This window comes from Symphalangus syndactylus, chromosome 22, assembly GCF_028878055.3.
Source record: "Symphalangus syndactylus isolate Jambi chromosome 22, NHGRI_mSymSyn1-v2.1_pri, whole genome shotgun sequence".
Lineage (NCBI taxonomy): Eukaryota > Metazoa > Chordata > Mammalia > Primates > Hylobatidae > Symphalangus > Symphalangus syndactylus.
Genome location: NC_072444.2, coordinates 13,783,121 through 13,807,262, shown reverse-complemented (window position 1 = coordinate 13,807,262; position 24,142 = coordinate 13,783,121). Strand labels below are relative to the sequence as shown.

At 52.7% G+C, this 24,142-nt stretch overlaps 3 protein-coding genes across 15 annotated transcripts; 2 read left to right on the top strand and 1 right to left on the bottom strand.

Moving 5' to 3' along the window:
- The first annotated feature begins 948 nt into the window (after positions 1-948).
- PITHD1 (PITH domain containing 1) lies at positions 949-11,639 on the top strand. Its single transcript, XM_055262614.2, has 6 exons — positions 949-1,355; positions 2,082-2,125; positions 2,507-2,584; positions 9,110-9,214; positions 9,752-9,860; positions 10,701-11,639. Exons 1-6 carry the CDS (start codon positions 1,158-1,160, stop codon positions 10,800-10,802), a joined length of 636 nt encoding a protein of 211 aa, XP_055118589.1. The 5' UTR covers positions 949-1,157; the 3' UTR covers positions 10,803-11,639.
- Positions 11,640-13,859: 2,220 nt separating this feature from the next.
- On the top strand, positions 13,860-18,568 carry LYPLA2 (lysophospholipase 2). The gene is made up of 10 exons (XM_055262612.1): positions 13,860-14,324; positions 15,690-15,793; positions 16,034-16,065; positions 16,178-16,243; positions 16,732-16,779; positions 16,887-16,957; positions 17,091-17,164; positions 17,252-17,353; positions 17,455-17,628; positions 17,710-18,568. The coding sequence occupies exons 2-10, from the start codon at positions 15,716-15,718 to the stop codon at positions 17,758-17,760; spliced, it is 696 nt and encodes a 231-aa protein (XP_055118587.1). The 5' UTR covers positions 13,860-14,324; positions 15,690-15,715; the 3' UTR covers positions 17,761-18,568.
- A 60-nt stretch (positions 18,569-18,628) lies between these two features.
- Positions 18,629-23,902, bottom strand: GALE (UDP-galactose-4-epimerase). Of its 13 annotated transcripts, none has more exons than XM_063631592.1 (14): positions 23,748-23,822; positions 23,343-23,551; positions 22,895-23,137; positions 22,401-22,471; positions 21,923-22,048; positions 21,652-21,767; positions 21,132-21,245; positions 20,710-20,886; positions 20,052-20,165; positions 19,897-19,963; positions 19,718-19,803; positions 19,530-19,607; positions 19,180-19,294; positions 18,629-19,036 (listed from the first exon to the last, which is right to left on the bottom strand). In XM_063631592.1, the coding sequence occupies exons 5-14, from the start codon at positions 22,041-22,043 to the stop codon at positions 18,978-18,980; spliced, it is 1,047 nt and encodes a 348-aa protein (XP_063487662.1). In that variant the 5' UTR covers positions 22,044-22,048; positions 22,401-22,471; positions 22,895-23,137; positions 23,343-23,551; positions 23,748-23,822; the 3' UTR covers positions 18,629-18,977. The 13 variants fall into 13 exon arrangements, with proteins under 13 accessions (XP_063487662.1, XP_055118576.1, XP_055118575.1 ...); XM_055262601.2 differs by having other exon boundaries at positions 22,895-23,154; positions 23,423-23,551; XM_055262600.2 differs by having other exon boundaries at positions 23,423-23,551.
- Positions 23,903-24,142: the final 240 nt, after the last annotated feature.

The window sequence follows — 24,142 nt, the reverse complement described above, 5'->3', positions numbered from 1 at the left end:
CTCCTAACTTTACCTGATCTCGGGCAAGTTAATTTACCTCTTTCAGCCTCAGTTTTCCTCATCTTCAAATTGGAGATAACAGTAGGTAATAGCACCTAGCTCTCTCTTTTTTTTTTTTTTTTTTTGAGATAGAGTCTCGCTGTCGCCCAGGCTGGAGTGCAGTGGCGCGATCTCGGCTCACTGCAACCTCTGCCTCCCGGGTTCAAGCGATTCTCCTGCTTCAGCCTCCCGAGTAGCTGGGACTACAGGCTCGCGCCACCACGCCTAGCTAATTTTTGTATTTTTAGTAGAGACGGGGTTTCACCATGTTCGCTAGGATGGTCTCGATCTTTTGACCTCGTGATCCGCCCGCCTCGGCCTCCCAAAGTGCTGGGATTACAGGCGTGAGCCACCGCGCCCGGCCTGCTGAGTTCTTTAATTGCATTATTTCATTTAATACTCACTGTGATCCTATGAAACAGATACTATTCTTTCCACCTTACAGACGGGGAAACGGAGTCTCGGAATAGGGGAAATGACTTAAGGTGTCACAATGGCCAGTAGCAGACCCAGGACTAGTCTCTAGGTCTGGCCGTGCACAAAGCCCCGTGCTCTCAAGCTGTAACTCCGCTATCAAGAAAGTGGTTATGCAGGTGGGCCTGTGAGCTCTCAACGTCTAAGCCGTGCGCATGTGAGACAGCGATAAGCTCGCGTTCTCCAGTCTCCAGGGCCTTATCATTCCTCACGCTTTCCTTCATCAGCTCGCAAAGAAACGTGGCGATCAAGGAAGAGAGCACAGGCTCCAGCCTCGTGGGGGGAGGAGAATTCGAATCCCAGCCTGTGAGTTTACTCAGCACACCCGTTTAATCTCTTAGTCCTTCAGTTTCCACACCTGGGAAGCTGGAACAGTAGCAGCATCCAGCGTCAGGACTGGAGTCAACACGAACTCTGTCACCTGGGGAGGCGCGCGTCCTACGTCAGTTCCGCTCGACTCCACCCGCTCCCCCCACCCCACTCCCGCGTTCTCCCCGCGCGCATGCGCCGCGCAGCGGCGCCTTTTACGACGCGGCAGGCGCGGCGCGCTTAGTGGCCGGAGCTAGGCGGCGCGGAGCTGGTCTGAGCCCAACCGAGCGAGCGCGGCGGTGGGGCCGAGAGGACGCGCAGGTGGCGGCGTCGTCATGTCGCACGGTCACAGCCACGGCGGGGGCGGCTGCCGCTGCGCCGCCGAACGGGAGGAGCCGCCCGAGCAGCGCGGCCTGGCCTATGGCCTGTACCTGCGCATCGACCTGGAGCGGCTGCAGTGCCTTAACGAGAGCCGCGAGGGCAGCGGCCGCGGCGTCTTCAAGCCGTGGGAGGAGCGGACCGACCGCTCCAAGGTGGGCCGCCTGGGGCTTGGGGCGGGCGGGGCAGGGTGCGCGTGGGGCCTCTGGCCGTCGGTCTACTCATTTTTGATGTTAAAAGTAACGACAGCGTGGTTGCCAAGCGCTTTTCCGTGTCTGTCTCCTGCCAGCTCTTTGGGAGGCGAGCAGCGTTGAGTGTCCCCATTTTGCATATAGGGAAACTGAGGCCGAGAGGGAACGGGGACAGTTTTGTCCAGCTACACAGCCTAACGCTCTATTCCAGGGCTGTGTGGGTTAGAGAGGACGGCCGTGAGGGCCGTTGGACCATTGGTGCTAATGGCTGCCTCATCATATTACCTGGTGAAGATGAGCTTAGGGAGATGAAAGGTGTTTCCCATATAGAGCAAAGGTTCTTTGCATTGTGGGGTCGCAGGCGCCTTTGCTATCTATTTGAAAGCAATGGACCTTCTCCTCAGAAAAATGCACATAAACACCTGCCTTTCAGTTCACACTTCAGAAGGCTCTTCGACCCTGGAAATTCATTCATGGGCTTTTTGTTAAGAACCTTCCAGTTGGATGCCCTGTGGCTGTTAGGACACTGGATAAGACTGATTAGCGTCAAGTTAATAAGTCTTGGAAAGCCAAGGGAGAGTGACTATTCCCATTGCACCCCAGTTGTAGAACAGGGTGGGAGATGCCTGAAATTGTAGGCTCTCAGCAAATATTTGTTGCTTTCTCCTCCCCCCTCCCCATCCCCTCCAGTTTGTTGAAAGTGATGCAGATGAAGAGCTTCTGTTTAATATTCCGTAAGTATCTCCTTGGTGCCTACCTCAGGCTAAATAGGCTGTACCCAGTTGTCTCAGATGGATTCATTCACTGGTGTCAAGAGCGCACATTTGCTTCTAGAAATGGGATAAATTACTTTGGTGGGTTTGAGGAGGAAAGCATCATCGCTTTCTTGGTGCAGACTGGAAACAGATGTATTTGTAGAACAATAACTGAGAAATTGAGGTAAATTTCTTAGAATTGTAGAATGCTAGAGGTAGACAGGATCTTAGAAGTTATCTAGTACAAGTTGACAGATGAGTAAACTGAAGCCCATACAGGGGAAGGGCCTTGCCCAGGGTCACACAACTAAACAGGTATTCAAACCCTGGTTGACAACCTTCTCTTTTGCATTCTGGCAGATTTACGGGCAATGTCAAGCTCAAAGGCATCATTATAATGGGAGAGGATGATGACTCACACCCCTCTGAGATGAGACTGTAAGTGGCAAAGGCTTAGGCCCTCAAGGAGCTCCTAATTCTCTTTTTCTGGTAACATTTTATTCCAGAATAGTATCATTTTTCTTCTTACCGGGTTTAATATTTCCCCTTTTAAAATACCTTGGTCCTGTTCTCATTCTGCACTGGAATACATATATTTCTTCCTGAATTAATGACTTTTTTAGATTAAGCATCTTTAGGCCCAACAGCTTGTCTCATATTTCAAAGTGCTTACTGTGACATGATTCATTCAGAGAGCATTGTGTAAATGTCACTTGTTGATGACTCTGCAGTTTTCTTAATAACTAGCTGCAGATCTCATATGATCTTTATGGATTCTATTCTTGGGGTTAGCTTCAACATTTTTCCTTGCTATTTCATACAGTAATGATCTTATGTGTTTTGTTGACATGGAATTACTCCACCTGAGTTTGTGTGGCATTTAGTTAGCAAAGTTGTGTATACCTCTTGCAACACTGGACCTTTGCCACCAGAGCTAGTACCCTTTTTGACAACTTACCTTATTCCAGAACAGCCTTCCTAAAAGAAAGGGAAAACTGCTTTCTGAGTGCTGGAGAAACATGTAAGAAGAACTTTACATTTAAAAAAATTCAGGCGAGGTGCAGTAGCTTATCTCACAAAACCAATAAAAGATGATATATAGGCTGGGCACGGTGGCTTACACTTGTGATCCCAGCACTTTGGGAGGCTGAGGCGGGCGGATCACCTGAGGTTCTAGACCAGCCTGGCCAACCTGGTAAAACCCCGTCTCTACTAAAAATACAAAAATTATCCGGGCCTGGTGGTGCGTGCCTGTAATCCCAGCTACTAGGGAGGGTGAGGCAGGAGAATTGCTTGAACCTGGGAGGCAGAGGTTGCAGTGAGCCGAGATCTCGCCACTGCACTCTAGCCTGGATGACAGAATGAGACCCCATCTCAAAAGTAATAATAAAAACAAATAAATAAAAAATTCAAATCCTAAAGGCTGAGCATGGTGGTTCACACCTGTAATCCCAGCACTTTGGGAGGTCGAGACTGGTAGATCACGAGGTCAGGAGTTCAAGACCAGCCTGACCAAGATGCTGAAACCCCGTCTCTACTAAAAATACAAAAATTAGCTACTCGGGAGGCTGAGGCAGGAGAATCGCTTGAACCCAGGTGGCAGAGGTTGCAGTGAGCCAAGATCGTGCCACTGCACTCCAGTCTGGGTGACAGAGCAAGACTCCATCTCAAAAAAAAAAAAAGAAAAAAAAAATTCAAATCCCAGCACTTTGGGAGGCCGAGGCGGGTGGATCACTTGAGGCCAAGAGTTCAAGATCAGCCTGGTCAACATGGCGAAACCCTGTATCTACTAAAAATACAAAAATTAGCTGGGTGCGGTGGCACAGGCCTGTAATCTTAGCTACTCGAGAGGCTGAAGCATGAGAATCACTTGAACCGGGGAGGTGCAGGTTGCAGTGAGCCAAGATTGCACCACTGCATTCCAGCCTGGGCAACAGAGTGAGACTCTCTGTCTCAAAAAAAAAAGAAAAAATTCATCTGAAAAATTGATTAAAGGACTTTGGAGAGATTTAAGATATATTGTAGTTGAGTATTAGAAACATGAATTTGAAAGCAAATCCATGTATTTAATATTTTTTTTTTTTTTTTGAGACGGAGTCTTGCTCTGTCGCCCAGGCTGGAGTGCAGTGGCGCAGTCTCGGCTCACTGCAAGCTCCGCCTCCCGGGTTCACGCCATTCTCCTGCCTCAGCCTCTCCGAGTAGCTGGGACTACTAGTAGCGCCCGCCACCACGCCCAGCTAATTTTTATTTTTATTTATTTATTTTTTGTATTTTTAGTACAGACGGGGTTTCACCGTGGTCTCGATCTCTTGACCTTGTGATCCGCCTGCCTCGGCCTCCCAAAGTGCTGGGATTACAAGCGTGAGCCACCGCGCCCAGCCGTATTTAATCATTTTAAGGAAATAATACCTTTGATGCTTTTGAAGACTCATTTACTTGGAAGATGATGGACTGACCTGAGAATATTAGGCATCCATGCTGCATTGTGATTTAGAATGTGGGATCTGGAGTAAACTGGGTTCAAATAATGGCAGTACCATTTGCTAACTTCATGACTTTGAGACCTTATCTTCTCTATGCCTGGATTTTCTATATCTAACATGGGAATGGTAACAGTGCATACATACCTCATAAGATTGTGGAGAGGTTTAAATGAGATAAAACATGTAAAGAGGTTAGATTAGGTCTGGAACACAGTAAGTGTCCAATTTTGGGTGAACAGATACGAATACATAGCCCTCAGTTCTAAGCACACTACATATATTATACTTTATCAAATGTAAGATGTCATTGATTGTAAAATGTACCATTATATACAATTAATACAGAAAAAATGCTGTCTATGACATGCCATTGACACATCCAGAAAAATTAGATTGAGAGTATTAAATCAGGGAAGTTTGAACACAGATGAGGTGTTATGTGTTACTAAAGAATTACCATTCAGCCAGGCGCAGTGGCTCACACCTGTAATCCCAGCACTTTGGGAGGCCGAGGCAGGCAGATCACCTGAGGTCAGGAGTTCAAGACCAGCCTGGCCAACACGTCTCTACTAAAAACACAAGAATTAGCCAGTCGGCTGGGCACGGTGGCTCACGCTTGTAATCCCAGCACTTTGGGAGGCTGAGGCAGGCGGATCACGAGGTCAGGAGATCAAGACCATGGTGAAACCCCATCTCTACTGAAAGTACAAAAAAATTAGCCGGGCGTGGTGGCGGGCGCCTGTAGTCCCAGCTACTCGGAGAGTCTGAGGCAGGAGAATGGTGTGAACCCGGGAGGCGGAGCTTGCAGCGAGCCGCGATCGTGCCACTGCACTCCAGCCTGGGTGAGAGAGCGAGACTCTGTCTCAAAAAAAAAAAAAAAAAAAAGAGCCAGTCATGGTGGCAGGCGCCTGCAATCCCAGCTATTCGGGAGGCTGAGGCAGGAGAATCACTTGAACCTGGGAGGCAGAGGTTGCAGTGAGCCAAGATCATGCCACTGCACTCCAGCATGTGCAACAGTGCAAGACTCTGTCTCAAAAGAAAAAAAAAAAAGAATTACCACTGGGCTGGGCACAGTGGCTCATGCCTCAATCCTAGCACTTTGGGGAGGCCAAGGCCAAAGGATCACTAGAGCCTAGGAATTAAAGGTTATGGTGAATTAAGATCGTAAGATCATATACTGGACCCCAGCCTGGGCAACAGAGCAAGGCTTAAAAAAAAATTGTTTATTTATATATTTTGAGATAGGGCCTCACTTTGTCACCTAGGCTGGAGTGCAGTGGTGTGATCATAGCTCACTGCAGCCTCGACCTCTTCAGCTCAAGCAATCCTCCCACCGCAGCCTCCCAAGCAGCTGGGAATACGGACATGTGCCACCACGCCCAGCTAATTTATGTATATTTTTGCAGAGATGGGGTTTTGCTGTGTTGCCCAGGCTGGTCTTGAACTCCTGGGATCAAGCAGTCTGCCCACCTCAGCCTCCCAGTGTGCTGAGATTACAGGAGTGAGCCACTGCACCCAGCCAAAAAAAAATTTAAAAAAAAAAAAAAAAAAAAAAAAGAATTGCTGTAAGGCCAGGCATGGTGGCTCACGCCTGTAATCCCGGCACTTTGGGAGGCCGAGGCGGGCAGATCACGAGGTCAGGAGATCGAGATCATCCTGGCTAACACGGTGAAACCCCGTCTCTACTAAAAATACAAAAAAAAAATGAGCCGGGCATGGTGGCGGGTGCCTGTAGTCCCAGCTACTCAGGAGGCTGAGGCAGGAGAATGGCGTGAACCTGGGAGGCGGAGCTTGCAGTGAGCCACTGCACTCCAGCCTGGGGACAGAGCGAGACTCCATCTCAAAAAAAAAAAAAAAAAAAAACTTAAATTTTGTTATCTGTTGATATTGTCAATTATTGTAAAATGGTATTACATATATGTATTTTATTTTATTTTATTTTGAGAGAGAGTCTCACTCTGGAGAGTGGCTGGAGTGCAGTGGCGCGATCTCGGCTCACTGCAAGCTCCGCCTCCTGGGTTCACGCCATTCTCCCACCTCAAGCCTCCTGAGTAGCTGGGACTACAGGCGCCCGCCACTATGCCTGGCTAATTTTTTGTATTTTTTGGTAGAGAGAGGGTTTCACTGTGTTAGCAAGGATAGTCTCGATCTCCTGACCTCGTGATCCACCCGCCTCAGCCTCCCGAAGTGCTGGGATTACAAGCACATGTATGTATATATGCATATATATACACACACGTATGTATGTGTATATATACGTGTGTGTGTTTGTGTATATATGTATATATTTTTTAAGACGGCGTTCTGCTCTGTTGCCTAGGCTTGAGCACAGTGGCCCAATCTTGGCTCACTGCAACCTCCACCTCCTGGGGTCAAGTGATTCTCTTGCCTCAGCCTCCTGAGTAGCTGGGATTACAGGCACACACCACCAGGCCTGGCTAATGTTTTTTTATTTTTAGTAGAGACAGGGTTTTGCCATGTTGACCAGGCAGCTCTCGAACTCCTGACCTCAAGTGATCCGCCTGCCTCCGCCTCCCAAAGTGCTGGGATTACAGGCGTGAGCCACTGCACCTGGCCCATACTGGAATATTTATAGGTGAAATGGTGTGTCTGGGATTGCTTTAAAATATTGAGCTTAAACAAAATTGGGCTGATAGGCAAAATCAACAAAATGTTGATCATTGAAGATGAGTGAAAAGTATGTGGAGATTGATTATGTAATCTCTGCTTTTGTGTAAGTTTGAACTTTTCCATAGTAAATTTTTTTCAATATATGCATTACTTAGAATCGATTCAATTTCATCTCCATACCAACTGTGTGGAATATGTACTATTATTATTCCCATTTTACAGATGAGGAAACAGGTTAAATCAGGTGCCCAAATTTACTCAGCTGGTAAGTGACAGAGCCAGGCTTGAATCCTAGAAAGTCTAGCTCTAGATTTTAACTACAGCGCTATACTGCTTCTCATTATGCCGCTCATAAATGTTTACTATTATTGTTATTCTGTGGTGCATCATTCTTAGAAACACTTTGAAGTAAACATTTGCTTTCTTTTTTTTTTTTTGAGACGGAGTCTTGCTCTGTCACCCAGGCTGGGGTGCAGTGGCACGATGTCGGCTCACTCCAAGTTCCGCCTCCCAGGTTCATGCCATTCTCCTGCCTCAGCCTCCCGAGTAGCAGAGACTACAGGCACCCACCACCACGCCCGGCTAATTTTTTGTATTTTTAGTAGAGACAGGGTTTCACCGTGTTAGCCAGGATGGTCTCGATCTCCTGACCTCGTGATCCGCCCGCCTCGGCCTCCCAAAGTGCTGGGATTACAGGCGTCAGCCACCGCGCCGGGCGGCTTTCTTAAATTACATGCATTTTGCCCCAGCTAATATCGAGGCCTCTTCTGTGTGGGTGTGTTAATAAAACACCCTGGAATTGGTGAGGACATGTGGCTTAGTCTTTGGGAATTTGTGGGTTATAGAGACAGCTGCTTTTTAGATTACTCTTTGAAAAACATTTTCTTCTCTAGCAGTTTACTTTTTATTTATTCTGAGACAGAGTCTCACTCTGTCACCCAGGCTGGAGTACAGTGGCGTGATCTTGGCTCATTGCACCCTCTCTAGCGGTTTGGATGTGAGATCGTAGCCTTTTGTGCTCTTTCAAAATGGAAATCCCCATGTTATAAATGTTTTAAGAACTGTAAGGTGACTGAGTGTATGGTGTAGTTTTTGGACACAAAAAAATGCTTGAGCATTGGGTTACCTGATCTTTTATCTCTTAACTGTGTGTAATATGTTTCTGCCAAAGTATGTATTTTTCCCCTGAGTAAGCTGTTTTATTTAATAACATCCTCAGTTTGGTCTGAATGTGCTGAGTTGTTTATTTTCTCCATGCATTTGCTGCATGTGATCTAGTTTGAGCCGTCTCATTGTGTATTGCTTCTCATGTGATATTAACCCACTCAAAGATGCCATGGGGTTATGTTGCAGATCTCAGCTCTTTTTTTGTTGGATTAAAGATATTTGTAGGCTGGGTGCGGTGGTTCATGCCTGTAATTCCAGCACTTTGGGAGACCGACGTAGGCGGATCACCTGAGGTTGGGAGTTAGAGACCAGCATTGCCAATATGGTGAAACCCTGTCTTTACTAAAAGTACCAAAATTAGCCGGGCGTGGTGGCGTACGCCTGTAGTCCCAGCTACTCAGGAGGCTGAGGCATGAGAGTCACTTGAACCCAGGAGGTGGAGGTTGCAGTGAGCTGAGATTGCGCCATTGCACTCCAGCCTGGGTGACACAGTGAGACTCTGTCTCAAAAAATATATATATATTTGGAGATATTTGTATAAAATGTCATTTCTAAAATTTGACCCCCAAATTCAGTCTCCTATTGATAGAACCAAAGCCATTTAAGCAGCCAGTAGAAAATTTTGAAAACCTGAAACGTGATAATGCACATTTCTTGACTTTTCTTTCCTTTCTTTTCTCAGGTACAAGAATATTCCACAGATGTCCTTTGATGATACAGAAAGGGAGCCAGATCAGACCTTTAGTCTGAACCGGGATCTTACAGGAGAATTAGAGTATGCTACAAAGTAAGCACTGGGCCTGTCTTCCATTCTCTGTGGCTTCTTATAGGGCTTGCCATTTATTTTTGGCCACTCTCCTGCTCTCTTAGCATCGGAAATGAGTTAAAACAGTGGAGGAGACTTGATCTTTGGCTTGGTCAATTTCGGCAGAGATTCAGTGCAAGCCACAGACTTGTTAACTTGTAAGCAATTGGCAAATCTGAATGAACTCCTAGGGTGGTTTTAGGAAAGATGTGTGTCCCATTAGTTTAGGTTAACACTAAATGTGCTTTAGAATTCCTGCTGGGTTATGCAGCATTTCTCATTCCTGTTCCTTGAAGGCAGGAGCAGTGTTTATCCCTACTGCCTTGGACAGGATCTGGCAGGTGCTCAGTAAGTGGTCATTGAATTAATTGCCTGTCCAAAGGAGGAGGAAGAACTCAGGAGCTCTGACTTTGCCTGGCTTTTACAAGCTGGAGCTGAATTGTTGTTGTTTTACATGGTGGTGAGATACTCATTGAACTATAATTCATACCTTCTTTCCCTATTCCTGTCATTCTCTAGAATTTCTCGTTTTTCAAATGTCTATCATCTCTCAATTCATATTTCAAAAAACTTCGGAGCAGATACGACAAAGGTCTTTTATATTGGCCTGAGAGGAGAGTGGACTGAGGTAAGATGGGATTGGAAAGGTTTTCCCCTCATGTCTACATATCTGCACACTGTGGTGATGGGAGCTTCCGGGGAAGGGAAAAGAGCAAGTGTCACAATTACTCCCAGTTTATTATTTTTCTTGGTTTTATCAGTATAAACTTTTCGTCTCATTTGAGAAACTACAGGTATTTTTAAGGGGGTTGAAACTTATTTATATATATATATATATAATATATATATCTCAGCTCACTGTGACCTCCGCCTCCCAGGTTCAAGTGATTCTCCTGCCTCAGCCCCCCGAGTAGCTGGGATTACAGGTGCCCACTCCCAAGCTCGGCTAATTTTTTTGTATTTTTAGTAGAGACGGGGTTTTGCCATGTTGGCCAGGCTGGTCTCGAACTCCTGACCTCAGGTGATCTGCCCATCTCAGCCTCCCAAAGTGTTGGCATTACAGGTGTGAGCCACCTTGCCCAGCCTGAAATTGTCATTTATATTAATTCACAGTTTTTTACTTTCAAATGCTTTCATTGAGTATTTTTTATAATCTTTTCTATTCATGAACCAGGGATAAGATAATACCATAGACAAGTTCCTGTTCTCATGGTACCCCCATTATAGTAGGGAGACTGAATCTTCAGAGTTACAGGGTGAATCGTTGATAATGATCTTTGCAGCTTTCTGGAGTTAAAAAGTATCAAAATTGGGAGATATTAGATGATGACTTCTAAGTATTAAAATAAGGAGATATTAAATGGCGACTCCTAGAAATGAACCTGAATAAGGACTACTGCAATGTGTGTGGTGTGGGAAAGGACAGTTCTTTTAATGGCTGGCTGACCCAGCCTCAATTTTCTCGCAGCTTCGCCGACACGAGGTGACCATCTGCAATTACGAAGCATCTGCCAACCCAGCAGACCATAGGGTCCATCAGGTTACCCCACAGACGCACTTTATTTCCTAAGGGCTGGCCAAGGCTCCCGTAGAGGCGCTGTGTCAGTGAAGATGTACGACTACCTATTGGGAAGGACAAAGGGATGAGGCTCCAGAGAGAGTTGGCTGCCACAGCCTCTGCCAAGCTTTGTCTTTGGGGCTTGCTGCAGAAACCTGGCCTACGGAAGATACGACACCACTGGGAGGGTTGTGTAGGTGCCAGGGGACCATTGTGGTTCTCTAGGGCGCTGCAGAAATTGGGTCTTGGGCTGGGTGGCATCTGGCAGTCATGGATAACGCTTGCTTTTCCAGTTAATGTGGCCATGTGATTCCAAGTGTCATGTTGCTTTGTGGCAGGATTGTGTGACTTTTTTTTTTTTTTTAAAGGAAACTATTTGTGGGCTATAGGAAACTTTGTGACGCCTCAGGATTGTGTTAGTAGTAGCCATCAGGAGGGTCTCCAGCTAAAACACTTGTTCCTGCTTGCTCCTTTCCCCTCTCATTGTTCAGCATTCTTGTCAAGTTGCCCAGCTTGGAGTTGTCTGTCACGCACATGTGTCCTGTGGTTATAGCTAGAAGGGCAGGAGTCTCCTGCTGATGCGTGATAGCTTAAGCTTGGGGAGAAGGTCTTTTCCACTGCCTAGCTAAGCAGTCTGGGGAGAGCGTGGGGATCATTTCTGTGTGTGTGGGTAATCTGGTTGGTAAGATTGAGACTAGTTAAGATTCCCCTTGGAACTTCCTTAATGTTTATTAGCTTCTGACTAGTGTTGTAAGTCCAATGTCAGAATTTGGAGATTTGAGTTCTTCTTTTCATGGCTTTTATTCACTGTGACTAATAAGCTTCCTAATAAATCCTTGCCAGACTTAATGTTTGTATTTTCTTTTGAGTTCTTGACAGCACTGATGCAACTTTCATTTCATGGGGAACTGTACTGAACTTTGAAAAAAAATTTTTTTTTTTTTTTTTTTTTTTTGAGACGGAGTCTCGCTCTGTCGCCCAGGCTGGAGTGCAGTGGCGCAATCTCGGCTCACTGCAAGCTCCGCCTCCCGGGTTCACGCCATTCTCTTGCCTCAGCCTCTCCGAGTAGCTGGGACTACAGGCGCCCGCCACCACGCCCGGCTAATTTTTTTTTTTGTATTTTTAGTAGAGACAGGGTTTCACCGTGGTCTCGATCTCCTGACCTCGTGATCCGCCCGCCTTGGCCTCCCAAAGTGCTGGGATTACAAGCGTGAGCCAGCGCGCCCGGCCTACTTTGAAAAAACTAGGTAGATTATAGGAAGTGCCACAATTAAATCAAGACTGGATCAATTTCTCCAGGAATGGTCAAGCTTAATTTTGTACAGTAGGCCAGAAACACTCCTACACCCATATATAGTAAAGAAGAAGGTGGGGTTGAAAACCTGTATTTCACAAAAATTAGCTGGGCATGGTGGTGTGCACCTATAGTCCCAGCCACTTGGGAGGCTGAGGTGGGAGGATCACTGGAGCCCAGGAGGTTGAGGCTACAGTAAGCCATGATTGCGCGACTGCACCCCAGCCTGAGGCAACAGAGTGAGACCTTGTCACAAAACAACAACAACAAAAAACCCTATATTTCATTTTGCACAAAAGGAAGTAATTTGTAGAATGACATTTACAAAAATGAGGGAGAACAGATTCTGGAGCTCATCAGAAGAAATGAGGGTGAGGAAAGTAATTGAGCAGCTCATGTGGTCTCCAGGTGGACCAAAGACTTTGGACTTAAATTTTGAAAGTCAGTTTAGCAATTGAAGAGAATGTAAGTATCTAAAAAGGGGATTTGATATGGTCAGTCTTCTCTCCCTTGCAGAAAACAGGAACAGGTGATAAAGGGAATTAGTGTTGAATCTGATCCTTTTGGGAGAATTCCTCTGAGGGACTGGCCCATGCTGTTGTTTGGAGGATATAGCCACTGTTTCTCCAGCCTGTCCTAGGAAAAGTCTGCTACCACCAAACCTTGTTGGCCCTCAAAATTTCTAAAATGCAGCCTGAAATAAACCAGAATGCAAATGCTGTTCTTGAAAAGCATGAAGGGTCCTATTCACTCAGGCACAGCCTCTTTATTTCAATTGGATCATTTTTTGGAGTTAAAAGAAGGGCTATGTTTAAATTTGGAGTAGGGGGAAAAATAAAGTTAAAAATCCAAGAGCAGACTAGCCCTTCACTAAGTCCACTAATTAAAGTATTAATCACAGCTCCTGGGACCGAGCCTCTGAATTTGAAGCTTCACTCTGAAGAATTTGTTGTAAGTGTCATGGTGTCTCAGGTGATCGAGGTTGCAGGAGGAACTGTTCGTTCTTCCATAAGTGGGGACATTACCCTCCATTTTCTTTTGACATTCAGTCCTGGGTCCTTGGCTTGCGGTGGTCCCCTAGGCCCAAAGGTTTCCTGCCCTGAATCCTGGTATTGTAGGCTCCCTGACCTGTTGAGTACTTAGGACCAAATTGCCTCTGGGCCTGGGGGAAAGTGCTTTGTTGAGCTTCCAACTTTGTACTGTTTTCTATTCAAAGAAAACACTAGTGTAGGTTAAGCTCGGAGAGTGAGTCCTAAGCTGCTGAGGGGCAAGTGTGACTCATTTCCTATTTGCAGATCCCCACACATTCTCAGGGACATGCTCCTTCAACTCAGTTTGCCTCCCTTCTGACTTTTCTGTGGTCCCTGATACCTGTTTCCACTTCAGCTTGATGGCAGCGTTTTGTGCACTGTCTGCATGACATGGCTTGTGAAGGGCAGCGCTAACACCGCCAGTGCCTGTCCAGCTCTCCTGATACGGTCTTTGTATTTTTCCTAGGTCCTTTTTTGCGTGATTAACACCTCACGCTGTGATTTTACTATATAAAGCATGTTCACACAACCTCATTTAAGCCTACCAACAAAGCTGTGAAGGAGGCAGGGTGGTTATTACCATTTTATATCTCAGGAAGCAGATCCAGAGAGGCAGAATTTCAATGGAATCCCAAGGTTGCTGTTTACATGCTTTCCTTGAGACTCAATTTCCCCATCTTTAAGGCTGGAGAACTAGATGATCTGTAAGGTCTCTTCGGTTCAGAGTGTGTCATTCCATTCATGATCCTGGAATAGGGCATGAAAGCCAGTGGCAGACACCCGAGGCCTTAAGAGGTGTGTCCCATGAGGATGGCAAGGTGATAAAGTTTATGCAAACAATAGTGTGAGGGATGCCTCTCCTTCCGGTCAGTCCTCCTCCAGGAGGCGCATGGGTGGTGGTAGCAAGTGGGAGTCTTGGGTGCCCTGTCTCGAATCTACAAGGTGGGAGCGGGTGAGAACCCAGCGACTGCGCGGCTGAATGACAGGGAGTAGCTCCGCCGCCTCCAACATGGCAGCTTCTATCCAGCGAAGCCGGGTCCCCGCTTCCGGGTTCCGTACTGTCGGCCAGGCTACTTCCGGCAGCGCGATGGCTGGGTTCCCGGGACTCGAACGGAAGTTCCGGCGGGGGCGGCCGAGGGGGAAGAGTGTGTGTCTGCGGGAGAAAGAGGAGAATCGCCCAAGCGGCCTCGGAAGTCCCAGGGAGTGGAGGTACCCAGCCGGCGGCTGCGGAGGATGGGCGTGTGGGGGGAGGTCGGCCTCGGGAGGGTCCCGGAGAGCGGGGAGGGGGAACCGCGATGGGGGGAATGGGGGTGGGGAGTGAGGTGCGAAGGCGCTGTCCAGTCTTGGGGACTTCGGGAGTGGAGCGGGGCTAGGCAAGGGGGTGTCGGTATAATGAGACAGACTTTGGGGTCGGAAGTAGAAGAGCCCATTGTGGGGCGGGCGCTTCCCCTATTGTGGGCAGGTGGGAGTCCTGTCACTGGGGAGGGTGACCCTTGGTCAGAACAGAAGTTCTCATTGTGAGGAGCGGGAGATCGTGGGTCAGGGTGGAAGTTCTCAAGGTGTGGAGAGAGACAGGTCAGGGGGAAGGCACCCCTCCGAGGAGGGAGCCTGGGCGGGAGGTGCAAGTCCCCACGGTGGAAAAGGAAGGGAATCTCAGCTCAGGGCAGGAGGTGCATTCCCCATGGGAAGAGGAACCCCGGGTCACAGGTGAACAATCCCATTGTGGGGAGCTGCCCTCAGGGGTCAGAAATGGAAGGTGAGGCCAGTTGGGAGGGGTGGGCAGGCACTTGGAGGCAGGTAGTGGAAGCTTCCGGCGAGTTTGGAGGACGCCGAGGATGGGGAGGGGCCAGCCAGCCTGACATTCTTTTGTGTGTTCGGGAGTCCCAGAGCGTGGTCAAGCCGGGGCTCGTTTGCAGTCAGTGGCAGCAGCAGCAGGTAGCTCCGTTTAGAGGGGCGTGGAGCACCAGTTTGGGGGTGGGTGGAGTTCTTACGCTTTCTGGGGACATGGGCAGCCCCCTGGGGGTCTGGGAATGGATGGGCCAGAAACTGCTGTGAAGGCTGGATGGGGGCTGGGTGGGGGGAGGTTGAGATGGGGTTTGGAGGCGGCACTGAGTAGGGGATGGAAGCTCCTTTCCCTGGCATTTTTCTCTCCATTTCCCATAGGGCTGGGAGTTGGGGAGGCAGGGACCCAGGGATGATTGGAGAGGAGGGGGAAGGCACTCACCCCCGAGGAGTTAGAGGGGGAATGAAGCAGGCTTGCCGCTGCCTCCCCTCTGCCCCCTGCCCTACAGTCCCTGTGCCCTGCCTCTGCCTGTCTCCAGCAAGCTCAGGTCCTGTGGTTGGGCCAGAACCAGAGACACACGTTCTGGGCCACTAGGGAGGCTGTCTCTGCCTTTCAGCCCTGGAACTGAGGCAGACTTCCTTCTCCTGTGCCCTGGGACTTCTTGCTTGACTATTCTTTGTGCCCAGGACAGAACCTGGGTGCTGTGTGGGGCTGATGGCCTGGTGGCCTCTTGGGCCAGGAGTGTGTCCTGTGCCTGGTTTCGCTCTTGACCACTGCCCCGATGTGTGCAGGCCCCCGCCGTGGAGCCGTGTGGTGTATGTGTGGTAACACCATGTCTGTGCCCCTGCTCACCGATGCTGCCACCGTGTCTGGAGCTGAGCGGGAAACGGCCGCGGTAAGGGTCCCCTTTCACCCATGGCCAGACACTATGGGAGCAGCTGGAGGACCGGCTGGAGGGGGTGTGGGAAAATGGAGGTGGCAGTGATGAGCAGGGAGTATCCTGAGGCCAGGAGGCTCTGGGTGGTAATGTGGCTGCTACCTGGGTTCCCCCAGGTCCTTGGGGGTGGGGGAGGGGTGGGCAGAAGTTGGAGGACCCAGGGGGAACCTTCCTGTCTCATTTCCCATCCTTTTCCAGGTTATTTTTTTACATGGACTTGGAGACACAGGGTAAGTGACTGAGGAGGGGTGCTCCTTAAGGACGGGGCCTGGGCCCAGCAGCGGACTGGAGAGGCCTTCTCTTCCTACCACATCGGAGCCTTTTCTCCCGTCCCTCCTACAGGCACAGCTGGGCTGACGCCCTCTCCACCATCCGGCTCCCTCACGTCAAGTACATCTGTCCCCATGCGTGAGTGTCACCCCAGCAAGGGAGGGGCTGAGGCTGGGGATCATCTGGGGGTGGTCCTGTCATCCCAGGCCTGTTCTCTCCTGTCAGTTGCATCCTGGGGCTTGGGCTCAGGGCAGTCAGAAGTGGCATTTTCAGCCTTAGCTCCTGTGGAGCCCCCAGGAGTGGGGTCCAGCACCAGCCCCCAGCCCTAGGGCCTCCTAGACCTGAGCTCTCCTAGAACCCACACCTCCCTTTGCCCCTTCCCCAAGTACTCACCGACTGCTTGGGACCCCGTCACACCAAGCGCTGGGCTCTGCTTCTCCATCGCTGGCGCTTTGCCCCAACCACAGCCTCCAATCCCACGTGGCAGGTTGCCTGGCAACACCTTAAACACAGGCCCTGCCTGCTGGGAGGGGCTGCCAGGGGTGGCGCGACCGCACTCCGGGCTCTGGGCTCTGGCCTCCTCATTCCTCCTGAGCATGGTGGGCCCTCTGGCTCTCTTTCCCCAGGCCTAGGATCCCTGTGACCCTCAACATGAAGATGGTGATGCCCTCCTGGTGAGTTTGGGAATGGGGGTGGGCAGGGGGACGAGGACACTTGGGCTGAGGGAGCTACAGGGGGCTGGCTGGGGTTTTCTATAGCTGCCAGTGCCTCTACTCCCCAGGTTTGACCTGATGGGGCTGAGTCCAGATGCCCCAGAGGACGAGGCTGGCATCAAGAAAGCAGCAGAGAACAGTAAGACCCCAGCCCCTCCTCCGCATCCTCCTTCCCCTGCCCCCCAGGAAAGCGCTGGGCGGTTCCTCAGCCTGGCTCCCTTCTTGGGCCCCTTGGCAGCTTCCCCCTACCCACTCACGCCCCCTCCCCCCAGTCAAGGCCTTGATTGAGCATGAAATGAAGAACGGGATCCCTGCCAATCGAATCGTCCTGGGAGGCTTTTCACAGGTGAGGGGAGAGGCGTGTGGGGGTAGGGGGTAGGGGTGGCCAGTGAGTGAGCTGTGCCCTCATGACCCCTCTCTCTCCTCCCTCCAGGGCGGGGCCCTGTCCCTCTACACGGCCCTCACCTGCCCCCACCCTCTGGCTGGCATCGTGGCATTGAGCTGCTGGCTGCCTCTGCACCGGGCCTTCCCCCAGGTGAATGTCCCCACTGACCCCCCCGCCCTTTGTGTCTGCATCCTCGTGGCATGGGGACTACTGCAGCACTAGCTTTGCCCTGAGTCCTGTCCGGCCCCCAGGCAGCTAATGGCAGTGCCAAGGACCTGGCCATCCTCCAGTGCCATGGGGAGCTGGACCCCATGGTGCCCGTACGGTTTGGGGCCCTGACGGCTGAGAAGCTCCGGTCTGTTGTCACACCTGCCAGGGTCCAGTTCAAGACATACCCAGGTGTCATGCACAGCTCCTGTCCTCAGGTCAGTGTGGGGACCATTTCCCACTCCCACTTCTCTGCCTCCAGCAAGGAGCCTCTCGTGATCCCCTCTTAATCCCCTCAGGAGATGGCAGCTGTGAAGGAATTTCTTGAGAAGCTGCTGCCTCCTGTCTAACTAGTCGCTGGCCCCAGTGCGGTACCCCAGCTCATGGGGGACTCAGCAAGCAAGCGTGGCACCATCTTGGATCTGAGCCGGTCGAGCCCCTGTCCCCACCCTTCCTGACCTGTCCTTTTCCCACAGGCCTCTGGGGGCAGGTGGCAAGGCCTGGCCGGGCCTTCCTTCCTGGCCTCAGCCACCTGGCTCTGTCTGCAGCAGGGGCAGGCTGCTTTCTTACCCCATTTCCCTGGAGGCGGGCCCCCCTGGCAGCAGTATTGGAGGGGCTACAGGCAGCTGGAGAAAGGGGCCCAGCCGCTGACCCACTCACTCAGGACCTCACTCACTAGCCCCGCTTTGGGCCCCCTCCTGTGACCTCAGGGTTTGGCCCATGGGGCCCTCCCAGGCCCCTGCCCCAACTGATTCTGCCCAGATAATCGTGTGTCTCCTGCCTCCACTCAGCTGCTTCTCAGTCATGAATGTGGGCATGGCCCCGGGGTCCCCTTGCTGCTGTGGGCTCCCTGTCCCTGGGCAGGAGTGCTGGTGAGGAGGTGGAGCCTTTTGAGGGGGGCCTTCCCTCAGCTGTTTCCCACGCTGGGGGGCTGGGCCCTGCCTCCCTGTTACCCTCCTTCCCTGTAGGCCTGGAGCCTGTAGGGCTGGACTGAGGTTCAGGTCTCCTCCCAGCTGTCTCACCCCCACTTTGTCCCCACTCTAGAGCAGGGAGGCGGTGGGGGAGGAGTTGTGTCTCGTCTTCTGTCTCCATGTGGTTTTTGGGTGTTTTTCTTGTTGTGTCCTGGATTCCGATAAAATTAAAGAAATTGCTTCCTCAGCGCTCAGGCCTGGCTGATTCTATTCCAGGGGTGGATAGTGACCATCTGTGAGAACCTGCCCCAGTGTAAGGAAACTTGTTTTTATTTTTAAATACTTTGGAAAACTCTTTCAGAGCAGTATAAATGAGTGCCTGGGAGGAGGAGGTTTTGTTCCAGAGCCTTGCCCCTCACTCACTCTTGGTGGGCCTGATGAACTCTTGGACCCTGTGGAAGATAAGAGTTAGAGACCTCGGCCTCCTGGTCAGTGGGGCCCTTGGCCTCATGGCTGGTGGGCTGAGCGGGCCCAGCTGGGGTTTGAGGTAGGGGAGGCCTTGGCTTGGCCCCAGCAGCTCCAGGACCCTGGGTTCCTGCCAGAGGCTGGAGAGCAGGCAGCTGCTGCTTTTCCTGGTCCTTGGTAGGGGAGGGTCCTCAGGCTTGCGCACCAAAGCCTGAAGGATTCTGCTTCTGCCAGCGCCAGAGATCCTCACCTGCAACACGGCGAGGTGTGCGCTCAGGGCCCACGGTGGAATGCAGAGCCTCCCCCACCCCACAGCCCGCCCTGGGTGGGAATGCCCAGATCTGATTTAGCCCCTCCCTGGCCCCTAACTGCAGGGGTCAGGCCAGCACTCACACATCCTGTCCAGCCCTAAGGCTGCTGTCCATCCCAGCTCCTCATGGGCCAGGCTGGGGTTGGCGTAACAGGCTGCCACATCACCTTCCCGCCGTGCCACCACCTTGTATGGGATCTGCAAGACAGGAGGTAGTTGAAGCTTAGCTGAGCTGGCCCTGGCCCAGCTGCTGGCCAGGTCTTTAAGAAGCGGAAGTGCAGAGCAGCGGCTCGCCCCCAGGCACCGGGTGCTAGGCAGGCTGAGGAGACTGGGCAGTGCCAGGTGCCCTCCGGAGAGGTGAGTGGGAAGGGCCAAAGCTGCTCTGTTGCTGAGAGCTGGGTGGGGTGAGGTGGGTGGGGCTGGGGGGGCCTACCTTCTTCCCAGAGGCCTTCTCCATAGCTTGGACCATCTGCAGCACTGAATAGCCTGTGCCCGTGCCCAGGTTGTAGATCTGCCCCGCGGAGAACAGGGTTTATGGAAGGGGCTGGACTGACCACCCCTCTGGGCCTCTCTGCCTGGATCTGGTCCCTCCCCTCCCTCACTTCTCCCTTCTCTTCCTACCCGGCAGCCACACTGTTCTTTCAGCTTCCTTAAGGCTGCAATGTGGCCCTTGGCCAGATCCACGACATGGATGTAATCCCGGACACCTGCAGAGAAGGGAGTGTGTTGGATGGGGAGTCTGTTCCCCCTGACTCTCCCTCCTGGCTCCCACTCCTGGGTCCCCCTGGTCCTAGGCTCACCTGTGCCATCCTCTGTGTCATAGTCATTGCCAAAGACATTCAGGGCCTCCCGTCGCCCGATCGCCACCTGGAGGTGGAGATCAGGTCAGTTCGTCCCAGATCCCAGGCACCGGCTATAACCCCAGGGCCACTCTGCCCCTTCCCTTTTGCCTTACCTGGGAGACATAAGGCATGAGGTTGTTGGGTATGCCCTGGGGATCCTCGCCGATGCAGCCAGAGGCATGGGCACCTGTGGGGTTGAAATAGCGCAGCAGCACTGCGTTCCAAGTCTGTGGGATGTGGGTCAGGTGGTGAGGCCAGAGGCACAGGCAGCGTGTCCCAGCTGAACCCAGAGCCCTCCCCCATGCCTATTCTGTTTTTTTGAGATGGAGTCTCACTATGGCCCAGGCAGGAGTATAGTGGCCTGATTTGGCTTGCTGCAACCTCCGCCTTCCAGGTTCAAGCAATTCTTGTGCCTCAGCCTCCCGAATAGCTGGGACCACAGGCACACACCGCCATGCCCGGCTAATGTTTGTATTTTTAGTAGAGATGGGGGTTTTACCATGTTGTCCAGGCTGGTCTCGAACTCCCGACCTCAGGTGATCTGCCCACCTGGGCCGCCCAAAGTGCTGAGATTACAGGCATGAGCCACTGCGCCCGGCCAGTTGCCTATTATCTTTAGAAACAAGCAGGGGATGGGGCCCTCCACTGCAACTGCCTGAGCCTTAGCTTCCTCCTTAGTGGGGCTGTTCAGAATCCCACCCTTGGGCTCAGGGTGGGCCCTGAGGAGTCCATCAATCAGTGGAGCCAGGGCACTGTCAAGGGGGCCCTCACCTTGTCTGCCTGGCACAGGTCCCGGATCATTTCCTCGATGAAGAACTTGGACTTGCCATAAGGGTTAGTACAACCACCCGTGGGGTGGGCCTCGTCCAGGGGCAGGTACTGGGGGTTCCCGTACACAGTGGCTGAGCTGCTGAACACCAGGTTCTTCACCCCGTGGGACTTCATGATCTGGCCATGGAGAGGTGGCATCAGTGGCCTCTGCCTCACACATTACTCCCACCCTGTTACTCCTCCACAGGAGAATGGGGCTGAGGTGATGAGCACTCTCATTTACAGATGGGGAGACTGAGACTGGGAGGTAAAGACATGAGTCCAGGATGATACAGCTTGGGCTCTGTGTTTAGCACTGCCTGCCAGGCTGGGGCCCAGCTGGGTACCCTCCTAGTGTCTGTGCCCTGCCCCATGCCTCTCACCTCCAGAAGCTGGATGGTCCCGGTCAGGTTAACTCTGTAATAATCCAGAGGCTTCTGCACCGACTCGCCCACGGCCTTGAGCCCCGCAAAGTGGATGACCGCCATAAAGCTGTGCTGCAGGGGGGACATGGCCAGAGGTTGCTCTATTGGTCTTAGTCCTTGGCAATGCCCCCAGCCTGCCTGCCTGCACCCACCTTTTTTTTTTTTTTTTTTTTTTTTTTTTTTTTTTTTTTTGACAGTCTCGCTGTTGTCCAGGCTGGAGTGCAGTGGTGCCATCTCAGCTCACCGCAACCTCCACCTCCCAGGCTCAAGACATCCTCCCATGCCAGCCTCCCGAGTAGCTGGGACCACAGGTATGGGCTACCACGCCCAGCTAATTTTTGCATTTTTCTGTAGAGATGGGGTTTCACCGTGTTGAGCAGGCTGGTCTTGAACACCTGGGCTCAAGTGATCTCCTCACCTTGGGCTTCCAAAGTGCTGGAATTACAGGCGTGAGCCACCACGCCCAGCCTGCACCCACCTTTTTGAAGAGACGCTGTAGGGCTCCCTGGTCCAAAATGTCCATCTCCTCAAACTCCACAGAGCGGCCTGTCAGCTCCTGGACCCGCCGCAGGCTCTCAGGCAGGGACCCCTCTCCTGGTAGGGTACATGTAGGCCACATCATCATGACATGGGGTGCTGTGTTCCCAGGGACTAGCCAGACACACATTCCCCGCCCGGTGGTGGAGGTGGAACCCAGGGTTTTCTTCTGCCATCCCCTCAAGCAGCCCCAGCCCCACTGCCCCGCTCACCACGGAAGGCATTATGGAAGTTGTCGATGACCACGGGCAAGTAGCCGGCCTCCAGCAGCTCCAGCACCGTGTGGCTGCCAATGTAGCCAGCCCCACCTGTTACCAGCACCTTCTCTGCCATGGCACCTGGCCCAGGATACAGAGTCTCAGAGGTGGCTGAGGCTGCCTGCTCAGACCTTCCTTCCCACTGGAATCCTGCCCCCTAAGCTCACTTTGGAAGGAGGCGGCAGTGTGCCCTAGGTACCAGGCTGGCTCAGAAGTCAGCCCTGGGGCAAGTCTGGATACCATCACTTTCTGGCCTTAGGCTTTGGAAATTAATTAGCTTCTTGGCCTCAGTTTCTATCTCTGTAAAACGGAGCTAATAATTATATAAACTTCAAGAGGCAGCGTGAGGGTTCAGTGAGGTGACCTTAAGGGCCCACCACAGCAGAGTTGGGGAGACTGACACATAGGCACCTTATTTTCTAGTTCCACTTGCCTTGGAGTTGGAAAAGATGGAATCTGAGGATCCACACTTCTTCCTCCAAGGTAACTGAGGACTGAAGAGTCCTGGGCAGAAGGAAAATGGCAGCACGATTGGGACTCCAGGGTCCCAGGAAGGGGTTCTGTCTGCTGAGACCCAGGCTTGTCCAATGCCTCCGCCCTCGCTAGGTGTAAACTGGCTCCTGGGCGCAGTGACTAATACCTCCTGCTCTAGGCGGCCCCCACCCCCTTTCCCTCAAGGGTCAGCTGGGAGGAAGCAGGAAATAGATCACATGGCCTCAAGGGTGAGGTCCTTTGCCAGGCAGGCTGAGGCCAGCTCAGGGGCAACCACACCGTGGTTGGTCCTGGAGGGGGCCCCACCCCAACCCCCGCTCAGCCTCTGCCCATACCAGGGCCAGCCCGGTCACTCCTGGCTGGGAGTTTGGAATCCCGCCCAACTTAGGCCACTCTGGGTGGGCCGTGTAGACGTGGACTTGGCCAGGTGCGCACCTCCACCCAGAACAAACTCTGCGGGTAGAATGGGGAGGAAGCTCCAGACACTGAGGCCTTTCATTCCCAGCGACCGGGCCCGCTGCCGCCTTCCTCCACGCTGCCTCTATCCCCTTCTGGGCTCACGCAGCTCCAACCCACTTGACCAAGAGCCCTCTGCGTGCCAGGCTCTGTACCAGGCACTTTTGCATGATTTTCCTGAATTCCCCCAGCATCTCGGTGAGCCAGGTGTTATCACTGGCACTTTACAGATACAGATACTAGGGTCAGAAAGGTGAAACAGGTGCCCTTCGGTCCCACAGCTGGCGACAGCGGGCTGGAATCTGGATCACCAGGTTCGCAGCCCGGCCCCCTCCCCAGGCGGCTCGCCCTTCCCCCACCACTCCCCGCTGGACTCTGCCCGCCGCGCCGAAGCCGCCCCCGCCCCCGCCTCGCGCCTGGCTCGGACCCCGAAAGTGGTCGCAGAGAGGCCCTGGGAAGCAGGAAAGCTGGTCTGAGGCCGGCTACGCCCCCGACCAGCGGAGTGACCTTGCTCAGCCGTCGCCCCCTCGGTTTTCCCCGTCTGTCTGCTGGAGGGAAGGAGAGCTAGGCCGTGGGCACTCGAAGGCGGCTGGGTCTCAGGCTGGGCTTTGGGCTGTAGCGCGGAGCAGGGCCAAGCTAGGAGTCCCCAGGCCAGGAATGAATGAACCCCGGCCGCCCCAGCCCAGGCAGCGGGGAACTGGGACAAAGGGGGCGGGCCTGCCCTAGAAGGACGCTGTCAGGAACGCGACCCGCCCCTCGGAAACTCCCTCGCTCCCCGCGGACTCCCCGGCCCCTCGCGAGCCCACCCGGCCCTTCATTCCGCCTCCCGAACCTGCTCCGGTTCCCGCGCCCCACGCTTGCTCCAGAGGCACCGCCTCCTGCGCCCGACCGGCGGGCCCTTTAAGTGCTGACGGCCCACCCCGACCCCGACCCCGCCCCTCCACGCCCCCAAGGAAACGTGTCACTCGGGTGACGGCCACTACGGGAACGGCAGGAGGACAAAAGGCCTCCGCGCTGTGACGAAGACTGCGCAGCGCGCGCCCGCGGAAGGCGGAAGTGGGCGGTGCCACCCCGCGAGAGGCGCCACCGGCGCCAGGTCCCAGGAGCGGGTGGGTCCTTGACGGTGCCCCGGGTCCCCGCGCCAGCTTGTCCCAACCCCTGGAAGAGGGCCGCGCTTCCGAGGGGGCAGGGGGCAGAGGGTAGGGGGCCCACGCCTCCGCCCCACTC

What these genes read in the sequence shown, in the direction of transcription:
- LYPLA2 (XM_055262612.1), top strand. Translation starts at nt 15,716, where the DNA reads ATGTGTGGTAACACCATGTCTGTGCCCCTGCTCACCGATGCTGCCACC. An exon ending in TCCTGGGAGGCTTTTCACAG is followed by an intron (nt 17,165 to 17,251) that starts GTGAGGGGAGAG and finishes TCCTCCCTCCAG; the next exon opens with GGCGGGGCCCTGTCCCTCTA. An exon ending in TGCACAGCTCCTGTCCTCAG is followed by an intron (nt 17,629 to 17,709) that starts GTCAGTGTGGGG and finishes TAATCCCCTCAG; the next exon opens with GAGATGGCAGCTGTGAAGGA.
- PITHD1 (XM_055262614.2), top strand. Translation starts at nt 1,158, where the DNA reads ATGTCGCACGGTCACAGCCACGGCGGGGGCGGCTGCCGCTGCGCCGCC. An exon ending in GAGCTTCTGTTTAATATTCC is followed by an intron (nt 2,126 to 2,506) that starts GTAAGTATCTCC and finishes GCATTCTGGCAG; the next exon opens with ATTTACGGGCAATGTCAAGC. An exon ending in TGAGAGGAGAGTGGACTGAG is followed by an intron (nt 9,861 to 10,700) that starts GTAAGATGGGAT and finishes ATTTTCTCGCAG; the next exon opens with CTTCGCCGACACGAGGTGAC.
- GALE (XM_055262598.2), bottom strand. Translation starts at nt 22,043, where the DNA reads ATGGCAGAGAAGGTGCTGGTAACAGGTGGGGCTGGCTACATTGGCAGC. An exon ending in TCATGCCTTATGTCTCCCAG is followed by an intron (nt 19,964 to 20,051) that starts GTAAGGCAAAAG and finishes CTCCACCTCCAG; the next exon opens with GTGGCGATCGGGCGACGGGA. An exon ending in AGAAGGCCTCTGGGAAGAAG is followed by an intron (nt 19,295 to 19,529) that starts GTAGGCCCCCCC and finishes CCTGTCTTGCAG; the next exon opens with ATCCCATACAAGGTGGTGGC.